General features: G+C 51.7%; 8 protein-coding genes across 8 annotated transcripts; 4 read left to right on the top strand and 4 right to left on the bottom strand.

Moving 5' to 3' along the window:
- Window positions 1–174: 174 nt before the first annotated feature.
- On the top strand, window positions 175–1940 carry BJX67DRAFT_319490 (chitobiosyldiphosphodolichol beta-1,4 mannosyltransferase). Its single transcript, XM_071027303.1, has 3 exons — window positions 175–609; window positions 663–859; window positions 918–1940. The coding sequence occupies exons 1-3, from the start codon at window positions 372–374 to the stop codon at window positions 1860–1862; spliced, it is 1380 nt and encodes a 459-aa protein (XP_070888657.1). The 5' UTR covers window positions 175–371; the 3' UTR covers window positions 1863–1940.
- Window positions 1910–4278, bottom strand: BJX67DRAFT_378735 (uncharacterized protein; the record flags this gene model as incomplete). Its single annotated transcript, XM_071032397.1, has 5 exons — window positions 1910–2100; window positions 2159–2905; window positions 2956–3145; window positions 3203–4114; window positions 4171–4278. The coding sequence occupies 5 exons, from the start codon at window positions 4276–4278 to the stop codon at window positions 1910–1912; spliced, it is 2148 nt and encodes a 715-aa protein (XP_070888656.1).
- A 283-nt stretch (window positions 4279–4561) lies between these two features.
- Window positions 4562–5803, top strand: ubc2 (E2 ubiquitin-conjugating protein RAD6). Its single transcript, XM_071028448.1, has 4 exons — window positions 4562–4844; window positions 4981–5045; window positions 5102–5326; window positions 5400–5803. The coding sequence occupies exons 1-4, from the start codon at window positions 4803–4805 to the stop codon at window positions 5521–5523; spliced, it is 456 nt and encodes a 151-aa protein (XP_070888655.1). The 5' UTR covers window positions 4562–4802; the 3' UTR covers window positions 5524–5803.
- Window positions 5804–6098: 295 nt separating this feature from the next.
- BJX67DRAFT_319424 (putative kinesin family protein (KinA)) lies at window positions 6099–9743 on the top strand. The gene is made up of 5 exons (XM_071027302.1): window positions 6099–6278; window positions 6336–6370; window positions 6437–6531; window positions 6601–9026; window positions 9097–9743. The coding sequence occupies exons 1-5, from the start codon at window positions 6274–6276 to the stop codon at window positions 9308–9310; spliced, it is 2775 nt and encodes a 924-aa protein (XP_070888654.1). The 5' UTR covers window positions 6099–6273; the 3' UTR covers window positions 9311–9743.
- A 433-nt stretch (window positions 9744–10176) lies between these two features.
- On the bottom strand, window positions 10177–11370 carry BJX67DRAFT_378732 (uncharacterized protein; the record flags this gene model as incomplete). Its single annotated transcript, XM_071032396.1, has 1 exon — window positions 10177–11370. One exon carries the CDS (start codon window positions 11368–11370, stop codon window positions 10177–10179), a length of 1194 nt encoding a protein of 397 aa, XP_070888653.1.
- A 1708-nt stretch (window positions 11371–13078) lies between these two features.
- On the bottom strand, window positions 13079–13829 carry BJX67DRAFT_378731 (EF-hand domain-containing protein; the record flags this gene model as incomplete). Its single annotated transcript, XM_071032395.1, has 3 exons — window positions 13079–13258; window positions 13317–13612; window positions 13700–13829. 3 exons carry the CDS (start codon window positions 13827–13829, stop codon window positions 13079–13081), a joined length of 606 nt encoding a protein of 201 aa, XP_070888652.1.
- Window positions 13830–14397: 568 nt separating this feature from the next.
- BJX67DRAFT_346762 (transmembrane 9 family protein) lies at window positions 14398–17082 on the bottom strand. The gene is made up of 5 exons (XM_071028447.1): window positions 16955–17082; window positions 15763–16869; window positions 15372–15709; window positions 14886–15321; window positions 14398–14831 (listed from the first exon to the last, which is right to left on the bottom strand). Exons 2-5 carry the CDS (start codon window positions 16856–16858, stop codon window positions 14764–14766), a joined length of 1938 nt encoding a protein of 645 aa, XP_070888651.1. The 5' UTR covers window positions 16859–16869; window positions 16955–17082; the 3' UTR covers window positions 14398–14763.
- A 134-nt stretch (window positions 17083–17216) lies between these two features.
- lcp5 (small subunit rRNA maturation protein LCP5) lies at window positions 17217–18528 on the top strand. The gene has a single exon (XM_071028446.1). It carries the CDS (start codon window positions 17241–17243, stop codon window positions 18363–18365), a length of 1125 nt encoding a protein of 374 aa, XP_070888650.1. The 5' UTR covers window positions 17217–17240; the 3' UTR covers window positions 18366–18528.
- Window positions 18529–18545: the final 17 nt, after the last annotated feature.

Raw genomic sequence — 18545 nt, 5'->3', positions numbered from 1 at the left:
GTAATGAGTGACCTATCGAAACCGCGTTTCTGAGGCGCGAATGCGAGTGTCAATCTTGCGCTCGTTGCTGTCGTCGCCACAGCGCTCGATAACGACCACCACGTGACCATGGCGCTTCGTTATCGCACTGGGTGCCTTGAAAGCCAGGCAGCGAATATAGTTTTGCGTGTCCTGTTCCCTCTTGCACATTGACAGCTGCGGAAAGCTCGAGCCCCCGGGTTAATCCCTCAAAGTCCACTCAGCAAGCTAATTTGGGGCCCGCTTGGTGTGAGCGCGCTGCCGTCAATCGGCTCCCTTATATCGCTCCGCAATCCGATGCTGGACAATCGCCGTGTCACTCCTTGAGCTGAGCCTGCAGCCGCCCTGTCAGGATGATCGAACACATCATCGAAATCGCTTTCTACCTGTCCACGGCATTGACCTTGTTTATTTTAATGCTTCCATCGCAATATGGGCCAACACCTCGTGGGAGTAGCGATTCTGCGGCAGAGCCGAAAACCACCGTTCAAGTCCTGGTTCTCGGGGATATCGGTCGCAGCCCTCGCATGCAGTATCACGCCTTGAGCATTGCTCGCGGTGGTGGTCAGGTAGACATCATTGGATACCATGGTAAGAGGCACCGGGATTCTCCCACTGCTCCGTTCTAACGTACTATACTGCAGAGTCCGATGTCCATCCTGATATCTCGTCCCACCCAAGAATTCAAGTTGTAGCTCTCCCTCCTCACCCTTTCTGCCTACAAACGAGTAACAGGGTTATTTTCCTGCTACTCGGGCCGGTAAAGGTGCTTTTCCAGGTATTTTCTTTGTGGTGGATCCTAGCATACCGTACAAAGCCTGTTAAATGGCTCCTTGTTCAGGTTAGTCGTTAACCCCCCAGCCAATGCCCTTGTCAGTGTCTAAATCGGTATTCTATAGAACCCGCCTTCTATTCCAACCTTAGCCATCGCTTCGCTCGTGTGTTTCTTCCGGCAGACCAAGTTGGTCATCGATTGGCATAACTTCGGGTACACTATCTTGGCTCTGAAGCTTGGGGACAACCACCCGTTAGTCAAGATCTCTAGGTGGTACGAGAAAGCGTTTTGTAAGTCCGCTACAGCCCACCTATGTGTGACCAACGTCATGGCATCGGTCTTGAAGAAGGATTTCAAACTTGAGTCCCCCATTCTGCCCTTACATGACCGGCCGGCGAATCATTTCCAGCCGATCCAAGACGACCAAGAGCGAAAAGAATTTCTATTGTCTCTTTCAGAGACAGCACCCGTGCGCGGACTATTGAAAGAAGGGAAAGCCGAGGTTATCGTAAGCTCGACATCCTGGTCCCCTGATGAGGACTTCTCTCTGCTCATTGACGCTCTATGTCGGTACTCTGAAATATCAAACACATCAAAACCACGATTGCCCCACATTCTCGCTATCATAACGGGAAAAGGGCCTCAGCGCGAAATGTATGTGGAAAGAATATCTAGCCTCCAAAATAACGGCAAACTCCGCAATGTCACAATCCGCACCGCATGGCTGAGTACTGTCAATTACGCACGATTGTTGGCGTCCGCCTCGCTAGGGGTTAGTCTGCATACCAGTAGCAGTGGCGTGGATCTACCAATGAAGGTAGTTGACATGTTCGGGTCTGGGTTACCTGTGGTCGGCTGGAGCAGATTCAAGGCGTGGCCGGAGTTGGTCACCGACGGTGTTAATGGCAGAGGGTTTGGAAGCTCCGGTGAGCTGGTAGAAGAGCTTATCGACCTTTTCGGGAACCCAGCCAAACTGGAAAAGCTCCGCATCGGTGCGCGGGAGTCAAGTTCATATCGCTGGGATGACGAATGGACTCCAGTAGCGGGCAAGCTCCTAGGGCTCGTCTGAATGTTGATGGAGACTTTATTGCGCGATTTCGGACACGCAAGATTGAGCTATGGACGAAATTTCCCATTGCAATAGATGCAGGTGTCGAAAACGTCGGACAAACTCCTACAGCTTTGCTGGATGCTACTTCCTGATGAAAGGCCAACGAGGTCCTCGTCAAGATATTCGCTGTCGCACTGAGAGCAAAACTTCGAGATACCGGGCTCTTGGATCGCCAGGAATGTGAGGTTGCATCGGACTGTGGGGACCATGAGCAATGTTGTACAGCTTCAACGCAGAGAACATGAGAGTCATACCAAAAATATGACCATTCGCACACTGGGCTTCTTCGGTTGAGTCCCAAGCGATGCCGGCTCCACAAACTCCGCATTTCTCAAAGATATCACCACCGATGGCGTCCAACGCCTCCGCTTGTTTCGCGTCGATGGTACTCCCGGCGACAGAGCATTTTGCAATTTCGTCCGTCAGATCTACCCCCTTAATTTCAGCAAGGCTCTCGAGGGCCTTGCGAGCATTCGACAGGAGCTCCGCACTGTGTGGCTGAACGATCGCACAACACGCTGCTGCATAGAGGACTTTCGGAGATAGGGTCCGCTTGACGCCGTCCCCAGTCCGAAGTATATGCCGCAGAACAATGTCACGACGCTCCGCCAGAAACTCGGGCGCGGCATCCGAACTTCCACGAAGGAAAGGAATACGTTCAGTTGGTGCGGTTTGCCCGTTCGTATCATAAAATACAACTGTCAGTCGATCCTCTGCGGCAGTACGATACTCAACCATGTCGCCGGGATGCAGGGTTACTGCCACTGCGACGAGTCCTTGGTTGGAAGCGATGCCCCAAACCCTGGAAACTGCTAAACCCCCAAGATCACGATCGATGTCAAATCGTTCTCGGATATCCTCTATCTGGCTTTTCCAAGGGGCCTGAGAGGGGCCCTTCGATTCTAGACTCTGCCCTAGGGGCTTAATTGCCGCATACCCGCCAACTGTACCAAAATGTAAGACTGGTTCGTCGGATTCAGGATCAATCGTGATCGTCATTCCTATCAGCCGTAAGCCGGAGTCTTGGCTAGATTCCTGAACTAAGTTATACCACTTATTCTTTCGTAGTGGCCCACTCCAGCTTGCTCGATGCCGTACCATGAGCTGTCGAGTAGTGGGTAGAGGTGCGGATGAGTACCCGTATCTTCAGAGTCCTCACCATTATATGCACGCTCGGGTAGGTCCACCGACACTAAAGCAGCGACGGCACCGACGGCAATTGATATCGTGCCAGAGTCAACCTAGCATTAAGGTTAATGGGGCCAGTAAATTCTCCCAGAGGGCATTTGTTATTCTACCTTCGTAGTCCACCCAATTGGACCAGTGAGTTGGAAATCGCACATGCGGCCAATGAAGGCTGCGGTATGTTCTTCTGCATGGAATGATAGGTTGAAGTTCGGCTCGTTCTCGAAATCAGCCGTTCGTAGCTCTATTCCGGCGCTCAACCTGACAAGCTTGAGCTTCGTCCCTTGAATGCCGGCTACATTGAGGACTGCCGACCACTGGCCTTCACCCTGTTGTGATTGATAAAGCCACGGCCCACTTTCCAGAGACAGCATTCTAGCCTCAGACGCTAGAGCAGAAGCGAAGAGTGAATTGGGTTGAACGAATCGATCGTAAGCTCCCGAGTCATGCAAAGAGACAGTAGACACTATTTCGCAGGGCAATGAGCCTGAAGAAGGTTGGTGAATGCCGAGAGTGTGAAATTTCAAGAAAGCCACATCGTTGGCATCAGTAGTAACTGCGAGGAGTGGAATACCCCATCGGCTTGCCGGACCAGGATTCAACTGGCCCCGAACTGGGATTTTGAGCGGCGCAGTCCACGCCAGCGCTCGTATGCTAGACCTCCGGGTTTTGGGATAGTCATTATGAGGACCTTCCCCAAAGTAGATTTCGAGGGCCTTATTGACGATTGCTATACGGGTCCATTTCCCTGAACGGCCAACGTATGCATAAATTGAGAGGACCTGGTTGGATGTGAGAACAGCTAGGACGCTGCGCTTATGTTTAACCAGCCCTGGCGGGGACCATGCCACAGCTACCACGGTGCTCATCGACTGCTCTACCCCGACTGAAAACTGGTCTCGAGGCTGGGGAAGCATGATCGGCCACTCAGTTACAGTAAATACATTGGCGCGGAAACGAGTACGATGCCAAACCGTCCCTGATCCCACGCCATTTCTCTCCCTCCCTGAAGAGGGCTTTGGTGTCTAGTCAGGTCAGCACCAGTATCCCTCTTCTTACATTGTGTAAGTGACACGCTTACCAGTACATGGACATATTCCCCTGACGCCACAGCAATTTCGCCATCGTCTGACCAGGATATGCAGCTGTAGCACGATGGGAACACTTGTAATTCAAGAGGTTCCAGCATGTCTATTGTCTCGCACAGCAGGGTGCGCTCTTCATGGCCTATATGAATTTTTGGATCAACGAGCGAAAAAAAATGAGAATTTCCCGAGAACAAAATCCAGGAAGACAATCTCTCTGATACTTCGAGTCTTCATGGCCCTGGCAAGATGCCTGTTTTGGGTTAGACAGCCGCGTGACCTCGGGATGACGGTCTCTCCATGCAGTAAGTTTCTCCATTCCGCAAGTTGAGCCGGAATTTCTGCAGAGGAGAAGGCAGATGTTGGCCCCAGCGCCTCTGCAGTGGAGCCACTTTGATATCAGCCCAAAAGCGCGCTTCTCTCCCATCCCGTCCACGTCCCGCGCTATCATCCTGACTCTTGTGCTCTCCCCTCTCCATTTCCCAAACCCTCCATCCTCCCACAGTGCACCTATCTACCCGCTATCACTGACACACCTTTGAACCATACTATTGCCGCCGATCTTGCCAACTCTTCTGCGTGTGACAGCTTCACCCACATTCCTCGATCCTCGAATAAACTCGCCACGATGTCGACCTCCGCACGTCGTCGTCTCATGCGTGACTTCAAGGTAGGCACTTCGTATCATCATCAGCCTATCTACGCATTTATCGTTGGATCTCCTGCCTCTTTTCGACACCCACCTGTCCCCTGTCTTCTACGCTTTTTTCCGATTTCAGGTAACTAATCCGCTATGGCAATTCCAGCGCATGCAAACCGACCCTCCAGCAGGGGTCTCAGCATCACCCGTAGCTGACAACGTAATGACTTGGTACGATTTAAGAATTGTCGACTTCTCGAACGACCTCTAATCATATCTGCGATCAGGAACGCCGTCATCATTGGTCCCGCTGATACCCCATTTGAAGATGGGACATTCCGGCTGGTTATGCATTTTGAAGAACAATACCCAAACAAGCCACCAGGCGTCAAGTTCATCAGCCAGATGTTCCATCCGAACGTGTATGGTACTGGAGAGCTTTGCCTCGATATCCTGCAGAACCGCTGGAGTCCAACCTACGACGTGGCTGCGATTCTCACCAGCATTCAGAGGTATGTCGCCCGTTATGCTCATTTGTCACCTATGTTTATGGGACTGTTTCTAATGAGACCGTCCCCAACCTAGTTTGTTGAATGATCCGAATACGTCTTCGCCGGCAAATGTAGAAGCCTCGAACCTCTACAAAGATAATCGCAGAGAGTATATCAAGCGTGTTCGCGAGACCGTGGAGAAGAGCTGGGAGGACTAGGACGGCCGGCCGGAGCCTCGGAACCATGACTATTTGAGGACGGAAGAATGCAGTGAGTTCTTTCGAAATCCCAGGGGAATTGGTTTGGGGACGACCGGATGATACCCATGGCTCTACCTCCCCCATACTTCTCCGGGAGGTGAAGATTTCCCACTCTTTGATGATATGCACAGCGCGGGGTTTATGGCGCCTGGTAATGAATGTTCTCGGTTTTTTTTGTGGATAGCTGCATTATTTAGTTTTGTTGTTTGCATAATGCATATAATTCCTCTTTCTTTCACAGGCTCTAAATGGCAGATTTCATCCATGTTTTCTCAGAATATCATCGCTTCCATCCACGGCCGGGGTGTGCATTCCTGATTGCGGATCTCGAAGCCCGGGTGGAGGATGCCAAGAATGACTCTTCACGGCTGGTGTTGAAACGCGATTCCGACAGAACCACAGTGGAGGAACACAACAACCGCTTCTCCTCCGCACTTGTGGCCTCTCCGCCCAGCAAGTCGAGCCTTAAGTCCAACGTCCATCCAGGTTCATCCGGGCCCCTCTCCCACGTCTCCTGTGCCTCTTTCCCGCATTTTGTACCAATATTGTTTGGTCGGCACGTGGACCCCTGACCCAGACAACACCGCCCACCAATCTGAATAGCTCGTCTTCTCGACTATTATTCAAGACCAACTCCCCTCTCCTTGGGGCGTCGCATGCTCCGTTTCCCCTCCCTCACGCTTCCTGAGAGCGGGCCAGCGTGACAAAATGGCGTGAGTTCTGCTCCTTCATTACATCGGTTGAGGTCTAATAGATCCGTGAACTGGCAGGTCATCAAGCTCCAACCCCTCCAACACCATAAAGGGTGCGCACCTCTACCTCCCATCTTTCCACTCACGTCCTATAATCAGACTGACTAACGGATACGCAGTGGTTGCGAGGTTTCGGCCGCAAAATAAGGTCGAGCTGGGGTCGGGAGGACAGCCGATTGTGGAGTTCGAGAACGAGCAAACATGTTCTATAAACGTGAGTACATTCAGGTTCGGCGGTGGTACGACATAACTACTCCAGTGGTGAAGCTAAGTTGGATGTCAGTCGAAAGAAGCTTCTGGTGCATTTACGTTCGATCGTGTCTTTCCGATGGATTCGAAACAAACCGACATCTTCAATTTCTCGATTGCGCCTACCGTTGATGATATTCTGAACGGATATAACGGAACGGTCTTCGCGTACGGTCAAACCGGTGCAGGAAAGTCGTATACCATGATGGGTTCGGATATCGACGATGAGGTGGGCAAGGGTATAATTCCGCGTATAGTCGAGCAGATTTTCGCCAGCATTCTCACGAGTCCGAGCAACATCGAATACACCGTCCGGGTCAGCTATATGGAAATTTATATGGAGCGTATCCGAGATCTACTAGTACCGCATAACGATAACCTGCCCGTTCACGAGGAGAAATCGAGAGGAGTATACGTGAAAGGGCTGCTGGAAGTGTACGTTTCTAGCGTACAAGAAGTCTACGAAGTTATGCGACGCGGCGGAGCAGCAAGGGCCGTCGCTGCGACCAACATGAACCAGGAATCGTCCCGATCGCACTCAATCTTTGTCATTACAGTCACCCAAAAGAACCTGGAGACAGGCTCTGCGAAAAGTGGCCAGCTCTTCTTGGTGGATCTGGCTGGTAGTGAAAAAGTCGGTAAAACTGGGGCTAGTGGTCAGACCTTGGAGGAAGCGAAGAAGATAAACAAGAGTCTAAGTGCCCTGGGAATGGTTATCAACGCGCTCACGGACGGAAAATCGACTCACATCCCGTACCGTGACTCCAAACTTACTCGAATTTTACAGGAAAGTTTGGGAGGAAACTCCAGGACAACCCTGATTATTAACTGCTCCCCCAGTAGCTATAACGATGCGGAGACCGTCTCGACCCTGCGCTTCGGTGTTCGAGCCAAGGCTATCAAGAACAAGGCGAAGGTCAATGCGGAATTAAGCCCCGCGGAACTGAAACAGCTGCTTCGCAAAGCCCAGAGCCAGGTGACCAACTTCGAGAACTACATATCGGCGCTGGAATCTGAGGTAACGGTATGGCGAAGTGGAGAATCAGTCCCCAAAGACCGATGGACGCCAGCGAGGGGGTCTGAAACTGTAGGTGCCACAAAGGTTGAGGCGCGTACGCCGCGTCCCGGCACTCCTTCCCGCCTCCACGATGTTTCTCGATCCGAGACGCCCCGGCCTGATTCCCGTCTAGGTGACCGGTCAAGTACACCTAGTCTTGTTCTCGAAAGGGACGAGCGCGAGGAATTTCTTAGACGCGAGAACGAGTTCCAGGATCAACTTGCGGAGAAGGAATCCCATATTGCAAATGTGGAAAGGGGACTGCGAGAGGCACGGGAAGAGCTCAAAAGCCTTAAGGAAAACTCGGCACGAGCAGGCAAGGACAATGAAAAACTTAACACCGAAGTCAACGAGCTTCGAATGCAGCTGGAGAAGGTGTCTTATGAGAGCAAGGAAGCCGCCATCACGATGGACAGCCTTCGGGAAGCCAACTCTGAGTTGACCACGGAGCTAGACGAGGTGAAACAGCAACTTCTAGACGTTAGAATGAAGGCGAAGGAGACCAGTGCCGCGCTCGATGAAAAAGAGAAGAAGAAGGCCGAGAAGATGGCTAAGATGATGGCCGGTTTTGACCTCGGTGGCGATATCTTTTCTGATAACGAAAGAAAACTTCAAGACCTCATCCAACGAGTCGATTCGCTGCACCAGGTCAGCGAAGCTGGCGAGAGTGTCGCTCCGGACGACATTCTCGAACTTCGAGCAAGCCTATTAGAGACGCAAGGGTTTATTCGACAGGCGGAACTTACGATGAACGATCGGAGCGAACTCAACGTGCTGCAGGACAGCCGCAGAGTGGAACTTGAGCAGAAACTGGCTAATCTCGAGCGGGACTATGAGAACCTCCTGGCACGAAACTTAGGGGAAGGGGACCTAGAAGAGATCAAGGAACGATTAGAGAAGGTGTACATAACCAGGAAGGATGCCGAACTGGAAGCAGCCTCAGAGCTACAGCAGGAACTGGTACGCAAGGACGAGGAGCTCACAAAACTACGACAGTCCCTTGCAGATTCGCAGTCACGGGGTCCGACCAACGGCGCTGCCAGCAAGAGCCTGCAGCAGCAAATCGCTGAGTTCGACGCCATGAAGAAGTCCTTAATGCGCGACTTGCAGAACCGCTGTGAGCGAGTGGTGGAGCTTGAGATTTCCCTAGATGATGCTCGAGAACAGTACAACAACGTGCTCCGCTCGTCGAATAATCGCGCTCAGCAGAAAAAGATGGCATTCCTAGAACGCAACCTCGAGCAGCTTACCCATGTCCAGAGACAACTCGTCGAGCAGAATAGCAGTCTAAAGAAAGAGGTCGCTATAGCAGAGCGGAAACTCATCGCGAGAAACGAGCGGATAGCAAGCCTGGAGGGCCTGCTTCAAGAGAGCCAGGAGAAACTCACGCAGGCGAATCATCGGTATGTTCACAGACTCACCCGAATATATTTTCCCCCAGTTGTACAAGCGCTAATGTGACTTCTCCATTAGTTTCGAAGCCCAACTCACGGCCGTCAAAGAGCGCCTGGAAGCCGCCAAACAAGGCTCAACGAAAGGCCTCCCAAGCATGGACAGCAACGGCGGGTTCAGCTTTGTCGGCTCGCGCATCGCGAAGCCCCTCCGTGGCGGAGGAGGGGGGAACGAGCCCATCGCAACTGTCCAGTCCCAGGACACAGGGAAGCGGACCAGTTGGTTTCTACGATGATCCACGTTTCTTTCTGTTCTGCTGGCTCTTTTATCCTTCTACCTCTTTCATTCTCGCAGATATGTAGAGATCGATCAAATACATATACCTCCCTCCCCCCCAACCACCGGCTGGCGAAACGTCAACTCCATTTTTTACCCCATTCCGCGTTATTCTCGCTGTTGTGCTAGAGGTCTCTCCCGTTATCTTTTGACTGTCCCTAACCCCTGGTCTCTGTTTATGATCCCCACCCGCCCCCCGCCTCTTGTACGTTCCGACCTCCCGCCGTCCTCGTTGAGAGAGTCTTGGTTTCGTCGTTGGGAGCCACTTGCCCCTAGACCTTCATGAGCCCTACGAGAAACACCAAGGCCTCATGAATATCCTTGTACATGAAGATAATAGAACGCAATCCAAGTCAGTCGCAGCCATAAACGGAATTGGACATCTCCATCCTGGGTACAGAGTCACAGAGAGTCTTGCGACAAAGGCAAGTAAATGTGATATAGGGTCTCATGCGATATCGGCGATATATATATCTCGATTCTAGAGTGTTGAAATATTTTTGCTTTGTACGTCATTGTTAGAAACATATTTGGGCCCAACTCTGGCTCCCATACCAAACCGACCAAGCGGCTAAGAATATTCCAATAACACCGTCATCACTCCGTACGTGGGTATCAAATCAAGAAAAAGAAACTAAATACACGAAGATAGAAACGAACTCTGAGGTGTCAAAAGTGAGGTGGATGTTAGAACTCCGGCCCAGAAGAATCGAAAAGGCAAGGGAAAAAGACCGAGGGGAATCGTGAGCCCAAACTAAAACGCTAGACAGCCAACTCCAGGTATCAGTATCCGTAAGCCGTGTGAACAATGTACACTGTTAGCCATTATCCAACCAGACAGACGTGGACTGCTTCGAGTCCCATCGTGGTGATGATGCGGTCCATCCAGTCGGTCGTGGGTGGCTGTCTGTTTTCCGCAGTGATTAAGGACCGCACGACAATACTCGGCCGACCTGGTGATTTGGGGGGAGTTAAAGGGAGTTTCAATTTGAAGGTCGGATGTGAGGTTTGTTGATTGCGGGCCATGTCACTTAAGAGCATGAAGTTATCGGAGTCGATTGTTGTCCGTTGTTTCGGATCCATAATCACGATCAGGTAGTTGAGGATCAACAGAGCCAAGCGGACCCCGCGAGCGAAGAGGGAGGAGTACCCTTCGAAGAAGAAGTGGGGGACGGGGCCCACAAAGGCATCCTTGTCATCATGGCCCGAACGAAGCATTGATACGGAAACTCCAAACTCCGTGTATATGCCGCGAAGCGCAGCGCGCGTTGCCTGGACGTCTTGAAGAAGCGGCTGTTGAAAGTCGGCTCTCTCCTTCGACGGCTGAGCCTGGAGTTCCCGCGTCCGTTTCACGAAGCCGGGAACCTTGAGCACTTCGAGGAACCCGCGCTCCATCACGTCGGTATAGAGTGAGGAAGTAGGTAGCTTCGCGTTGTCGGCGGCTATCTGCTCATTGAGCTCGCGCCACTCGGGCTCCTCCAGGAAGCATGCTTCGCCTTCGATTAAAGCTGCTGTGATGAGGAAATTTCGGTATACAATGTACATGGCTCGACCGAATCCCTCAAGGTGGGCTTTGGCGCCCCGGAGTTTCATTAGTGTTCGAACACCAGAAGCATGGCGCAGCCATGCGTCTGGGCTGCTGCAATTGTGTTTCTCGAAGATAGCTAATGCAATAGCAGAAGCTAGTGCCTCATCAGACTTGGCGGTCGCTTCGTTGGCTAGGAGATGGGTGAGACCACGCAGGGCGCGGCGGTATAATTCCTCGGAGGCATGCAAGTATCGTGGATCGTCATGTAAGGAACCCATATATGCTGCTGTACACGTTCGCACGGCCCAGTCAAAGCAGGAATTCATCGATCCTCGTCTTTGGTCAACATATTCAACCCAGTTGACGGGAACACGTGTTTCTGTACAGCGGAAGAAGCAGGGGAAGGACGCAAGAACGTAATTGGTGAAGATCTGAGTTTGTTGGGAGGCGATGGCCCTGACAGTCAACGACGGGCTTACATGTTCGTCCATGGTAAGCACGACTGTCTTATACTCGGCCTGTCGGGGAGAGGGCCGCGAGGAGAGTTCGATCTCTTCACTGGGATGTGGTTGTGGGGGAGGCTTCTCTGGTAATCCCGAAGGAGACGGAGACTCTGAGGGAGAGGGTGACGGTGTCGTTCGGTACCGCTGGCGTAGAGCAGGGGCTTCGTCTCGAAATTTAAAAACGCGATGACTGCTCGAGCAATTGATATGCAGGGTTCGACAGCGAGAGCAAGGCGACTTGCCGTTGCACTGGGTTTCAGAGTTAGAATAGGACACGGATGTACAGGGTTCCACCGCGCAGCATGTCAATGTGTGGCCGGGGACGGTAACAGGAAGTAAGACGTTCATGGATCTCAAAAACGAAGAACTTGGGGAGATTTCTGAGGAGGAAGAACACAATGGTGGCGGGTCACCGGTGAGGATGGGTTGCAGAGGCGGGGAAGCAGCGAGTTTCGGAGCGGTCACACAGCACGCTCATCATAAACTCCATTCTTTTTCATGCTCCCGGGATGGCAAACAGAGGAGGAAGAATAACGAACCTGAATATGAGCGTCAACGCAGGCCTGACAGCCGCGCGACACTCGGGCCATGCTGGCCGCAGACTGGAATGAGCAACGCAGCCAGATCAGGGGTTGGCTGGTGCAGCAACATTGAGGCGCACTTTCCGGAGCAGAAAGGGCTGGGGAGAAGATCTCGGCGTGAAGGAGAAGAAGAAGATGATGAAGAAACAGGAGCTCGGCGTCGAGGGGCTGGTGAAGATGATAAGACGAGGGGCCGGGGCAGCCGCTGGGCAGAGAACAAAGCGTGCCACAGATGCTCCGTGCTGGAGAGGAGTGGCAAGCGGTGGAGCCGGCCAACTGTGGTGCAGAAGACGACTCGACGGCGATCGGAGACGATTCCGGCTGTGCCGTGGATGGCCTCATCTGGCTCAGTCCACTCGACACCGGGCGTGCTCGATTTGAGTTCGCGCAGATCGTCGATTTCTCTTCGACTAGTCGCGGTGTGTGCGTTCCCATCTTCCCAAAACAATGCCATGTGTCCCGACCGAGAGGTTCACGCCAGGGAAATCCCGGCTAGAGCTGCGAGCTACAGAATCTCCAGTTCTTCATCCTGACAAGCATTCTTGGTCGATGAGGGATCGCTGGATCTACATCTGGGCTCCTGAGCATTTGATCTGGGGAAGCTCGCGCACAATGATCTATCCAGCCTCCGTCTACCGCAAGGCCGAAGGCGTCAGAAAAAAGAAAACACCAGAAACTGTGACGAAGAGCAGAGAGTTCGGAAAAGCAAGCACTGGGCTTCTTCCTGCAGGCTTTTGGGTCACACAATCGTCTGAGATCGCTGTGTCGCATGCAACGGTATGACTGATCCATCTCTCGTCCCTCGTTCTTCATTCTAGCCTCCGAGCACGCAGGGATGTCACAAGTCGCGCGGATTCGAGGTCCTGAACTGGTCCTTTTCTTTTCATCCACGCGAACGTACCATTCAGGCGTAGACAAGATATCGGCACCCGACCATGTGTACCAATCGGAGTCTGTCTAATCTGGCTGGCCGGAAACATTGGAATCTTAAATAAACATAATATATGTGACGAGAAGAAATGGCAAAGTGAAAAAGAAAAGTTACAGGTATGAGCGCCGATTTCGCCAGGGAAAAGAGCAGAGATGGCCAGCCTGAAGCAAAGCAAAGGAATAGATCACACCAGCCCGTCATACAGAGACAAGGCACTAACGATGGTTTCATCACGCTTACTTCCTTCCTTGAACTCTTCGATGTCGAGACTGCCATTCTCATCCTTGTCCATCATGCGGAAGATTTTGCGGACCCGTTTCTCTGGTGTATCCTCGTCCTCCGGAAGCTTCACCATGGAGCCGACCTAGATGGCCCCGTTAGCAAGTAGCGTACAATGTGGAGGAGAGTACGAGACGCCATACCATCTTGTAAATCGCTTCGACAATGGCCAGCATCTCGTCATACGTAATCTTCCCGTCGCCATCAATGTCATAGAGTTGGAAGGCCCAGTCCAGCTTATCCTCCATCTTCCCGCGTGATGTAACCGAAAGCGCGCAGATGAACTCCTTAAAATCAATCATGCCACTGTTATCTGCATCGAACACTCGAAACACATAATTCGCAAATGACGACGGATCACCAAAGGGAAAGAACTGCCGGTAGATCTTCTGAAACTCTTCCTTCGTTAATTGCCCGGATGGACAGTCCTTCAAGAAGCCTGACAAAACGTGTCCGTCAGCAGCGATCTTCAGACGGGTTTATATCTTCCTCGACTTCATCTCTGTCCCTCCAAGACATTACGAACCCTTATACCATTGCTGCAGTTCCTTCTTGTCGAAATGCGTCGCCCTTTGGAGCTCCTCGAGCTGGGAGGGCGATAACTTTGACTGTCTGAGCAGGGAAGCGAAAGAATTAGCAGATGTAAACGAGCCCATACACGAATCCAGGCGACGGGAACAACATTTCGAGGGTCCGTGTGGCAGCGCGTGCTTGCTATCATGCCCCCACACGACACTGGGACACTCTTGCCCAAAGCCCGAGGGAAGGCGGAGCGGGACCAGGGATGCAGCACACTTACGACTTGCCCATATTAAATCTAAATTTCCAAATCTCCAATCCAGGGACGATGCCAATTTTATGGTTGAGTAGAGTCCGGACTCGCTGGCGCTCAAGTTTCTCATGCGACAGTGTTGGGTTGGCCACGGGAATGCGGAAGCCGCGGGGTAGGGGAGTTTGGATTGATAAGACGGCGCTCCAGCGGCGTGGGTGCCGGAGGGGTGCAAGCAGGGACGAGAAGGGAAGCGCTAGAGAGAGCTGCTGGCCGGAACAAACAGACTAATCCAATGAAAAGACATAAATAAAGAACGACAGCCGTAACAGATCTGGGAATGGAGAGATGGTTGGAGCCGCGACGGAATAATAAGATTCGCTGAAGCTTCGGGGGTTTCGATTCCAGACCACTGGGAGCCTTGGCACAGGCGCTTCAATCGACCACACCACGTTATGCAGAACCGCAGAACCGCAGAACGAACCGTTCAATGACGTAGCTCTCTGTTGGAAACTCTTTTACAGGTCTGAGAAAAGGACAATATGTTCTGGAGCCTATTTGCCGTAAACGCTCTTGAGTATCGTACAGATCAATCCCTTAGCTGAGCTCAAAACGCCTTTTCTCTCACCCACTCTATGTACATGATGTGGCAACTACACAATATCACGATGAAAAAATTATTAAAGACGGAAAAGGTTCCAATATAAGGGTTCCAGGAACGCCATGCAAGATAAGCATGGATGATTATCCCGAGCGAGAAACGACGTGATTGGTGCCGCGACACAGTTGACTTAATCGAAGCACTGCCGAGACCCACGCATCTAGTCGACCTTGATAGAGCCGTAAATACGTTTCACAAAAGCCCAGCTCGCGAAGAAGCCGATGGAGCCTGTATGAATGCGTCAGTAAATATTGAATTCGCAAGAGTCAGGGAAGAACATACCAGTTAGGATGAAAACAATGAACCCAATCAACGCGGAGTATCCCACATACAGCACGGCTCCGATTAAACCACCGAAACTCACCCTGGTTGCCCAGAACAGCAACGCATTCAGAAAGACATACACACCGGTCATGCCCGCGCCCGCAAAAGCCCTCCAGTGCCATCTGTAGTTCTCTGCGCAGAGCAAGAAGTATACGAGCAAGATTGTTGTAGCCGCAGTGGTGATAATCATGAGGCCGTAGCACAAAAACAGGAAGCCGAACATGTAATATATCTTGTTGGTCCAGAGAGAGGTCATAATGAAGTAAAGCTCCACGAATATAGCACCAAAAGGTAATATACCAGTTAAGAACAGTGATGGAACTGTCTTAAGGCTTCCTGTCATGGGTGGGATTTGACGTGGGATCTGGTTAACCTTGGTAGGGCCCTCGATGATCTATAGAGCTGTCAGTCGGAGAGGTACTTATCAGCATCAAATAAACGTACCCTCTGCTTGAATCCAATCCAGCTACCGGCCACACTGAGCGGTACGCTGATGACGAACCAGATCAATACAAGCGCGAGCATTGTGCCAAAGGGCACAGCGCCGCTTGAGCCCTTCGCCCAAACGAAGAGATTTAACAAAAAGAAAACGCAAAAGATAAACGTCGGGACAAGCAGCGGGGTCATGATGATGTTACGTTTCCAGGATTCACCACCAAAAGACTTGTAAATCCTAGCGGACACGTAACCTCCGACGAACCCAAACAGTGTGTAGATAAGAAGGATCGCAGTCGCAAGGAAACCACGGTTCGCTGGGGAAAGCAGGCCAAACATGGCAAATACTGACATTGAATTAGCATGGAACCGGCGGATGTTGTCTGGGATGAATACTTACCGACAGTGACACCTGTCATCATGAAGAGCTGAGCCCCGTTGCCGACCAGTACACTTAGAAGTAAAGGAGATTTTGGGCATCGGAAGACATCGCCATGCACCAGTTTCCAGCCTGAGTCTTCCTGTATCCCGTCTTCAACAGTGGCAGACGTCCCATCCAGATCGTCCAGGTTAATCATGTCCAGGCGATTGTACCGAGCAATATCCTTCTTAAGAGCCCGAACAAGGATCATGCTGACCATTCCCACGAGAAAGACGACAAAGACCGCAGCGTTGACAAGTGAAAACCAGTGGATTTTCGGATACTGAACTTGGAGATATTTGTCCCAACGAGTAGCCCACGGAGTGGATGATTCCCGCCAGCTTACGGTGTAGGTCCACGTCACCGGCGTATCGCCATCTTCATCCAAGTAAATCGGTCCTTCCTCATTACAGGTTGCTGTTCCGTCTTCGGAGACCCTGGAGCCGCGTCGGGAACTCGGTTGGACGAGGACACCAATCACTCGATATTTCTCCTTGTTTCCAAACTTCACCGGATGGTAGTCGACAGTAATATCGAAATGATTGTGTAAAACTGATCTCTCGCTCTCGTCCAAGGCACCGAGCATGAAACCTGGGCTGTACGCTTGGGTTTGGGATCCTTCATTCATCTGAGCAGCTGGTAGCCCATCCACCAGCCAATTGATATTATATCCCTGGGCTATCCTCCGGTTCGTGAACTTCGCGCTCCGAGAGTCAAAGATAGCCTCGGTGCAGGCCGCTTTGCAGTCTTCATTCTTGCCCATCTTCAACTCGAAGGGTGATGTTTGGATTCTGTCCCCAAACAGAATACTCCCAAGTGACTCTCGTACGTCTTTCGGGCCATCTTCAGGTACACAGAATCGAAAGGCTGGATGGTAGTAATCGTAGGCAAATACAGAATGGAGCTGTTCGTCTTGTTGCGCAATGCCCGGAGTGAGATGGTTCACGTAAAGAGGTACTGCTTGGCCTTCGTCATACGAGGTTGGTGCTACACCCGGTAGATAAAAGGCTGCCGACAAAGTGGGTGCTGTGAGGAGAAGACCGATGAGGGGCGAGGTTCGCCTGTCGAGCCGCATCGCGCGCGTTTCTGAAAGGCAAAAGGCGTGATTAGCTTGGAGCGGTCGATTTGATGTTTGGGTGGTCTAGGGATCAATCGCGCTCGGTCGACATACAGTCTACAGCTGCCGCACAACTTGCAAAATAAGGCTCATGGGTAGGATATAGGATTAGTTTGAGTAGCGCTAATTTGACGGAAAGGCAACAGGCCCAGGATCAGTTGAGGTTCGAGTAATGTTTAAAATGAAGAAGCCTAGCGGACACTTTGGCAAACAGCTCACCTTCATGTCAGCATTCCCACACGTGACCTAGCGGTGTCAGTCTCACGTGCTGATAAGATATCCCAATTTTTTTTCCTGGCTTCGCTCAACCTTGACGGAGGAGAGTTGCAAGCACTCCATAATGGCACTAGCCGGGCCAAAATCCGAGCTGCCCGAGCTGCAAGGTATCTCGAGCTTATTTGAGACCCTTACAGCGTCTCTTACTACCACGGCAACGTCGTTACCAACTGACGTTTCGATTCTTCCACCCCAGGATGGCATCTCGCTGCTTGACACCAAATGCGATTTGCTCCTCTCCTATCTTCAAAACCTCGTTTTTCTTACGCTTCTTCAGATTAGAGAGCTACCCCCGAAAGATGCCTCCGGGAAGGAAAACGGGGACTTCGAGTCAATCCGAACACAAGTTACCGACAAACTTGTTGAATTACGGACATACCTAGACCGTGGCGTCCGCCCGCTAGAGGGGAGATTAAAATACCAGGTCGACAAAGTCATTAAGGCAGCCGAGGAAGCTGAGAGAGCCGAGAAGGGAACGCAAGTCGCTAAGGCTGCTAGATCGAAAGACAAAGAGGATTCGGGGTCCGACGATCCCAGCAGTGAAGAAGGGGATGAAAGTGAAGAAGACGAGGATATCGATGAAATGGCGTATCGGCCCAACGTGTCTGCGTTCTCGAAGAAGGTTGAACCAGACGCAAAGACAGACAAGACCGCCCGAAAGGCTGCAAGTAATGACATTTACCGACCACCAAAGATCATGCCTACAGCGATGCCAACGACGGAAGGGAAGGGGCGGAAGGAGCGGCCTCAGCGCAGATCAAACGTCATCGATGAGTTTGTTAGCGCCGAAATGTCCTCTGCCCCGATGGCAGAGCCTAGCATTGGCAGCACAATTGTATCTGGAGGGAGACATACGAAGACAAGGAAGGAGAGAGAGCATGAAAACGAACGAACGCGTTACGAAGAAACCCACTTTATCCGTTTGGCAAAAGAGAGTAAGAAGGAGCAAGCCAAGAAAGCGGCATCTCGCAGGCGTGAAGGAACCTTTGGAGGCGAGGAATGGAGAGGCCTCACCGAAGGCGCAGACCGGATTACAAGACTTACGCAGAGGGCGAAAGGAAGCGGCAGTGCGCTCGAGAGAAGCCGGAAACGTAAGGTCACGGAGGACGGGCAGCGTGGGGACGGGGTCGGAGTTGGCCAGATATTTGAGAAACGACGGAAGAAGGTTGATTCTTGGAAGAAGCGATAGCACTTCGCTCATCTATGGACTAATACCGCGTGAGGGTTTTGATCGAGCTTACAGCCAGGACCTGCCCACTTCACAAACATTGCTAGATGTGTATATTGAGAACGAAAAATATCATATTTCCCTGAATGCTTGATTGAGGTTCACATGGGCTCCATTCCCTGCCGCCATGACATCATCTCC

This window comes from Aspergillus lucknowensis (assembly GCF_044049455.1).
Source record: "Aspergillus lucknowensis strain CBS 449.75 chromosome Unknown BJX67scaffold_8, whole genome shotgun sequence".
Classification (NCBI taxonomy): Eukaryota; Fungi; Ascomycota; class Eurotiomycetes; order Eurotiales; family Aspergillaceae; genus Aspergillus; species Aspergillus lucknowensis.
Note: the sequence above shows the minus strand (reverse complement) of the source record. Positions and strands in the feature narration are given on the sequence as shown.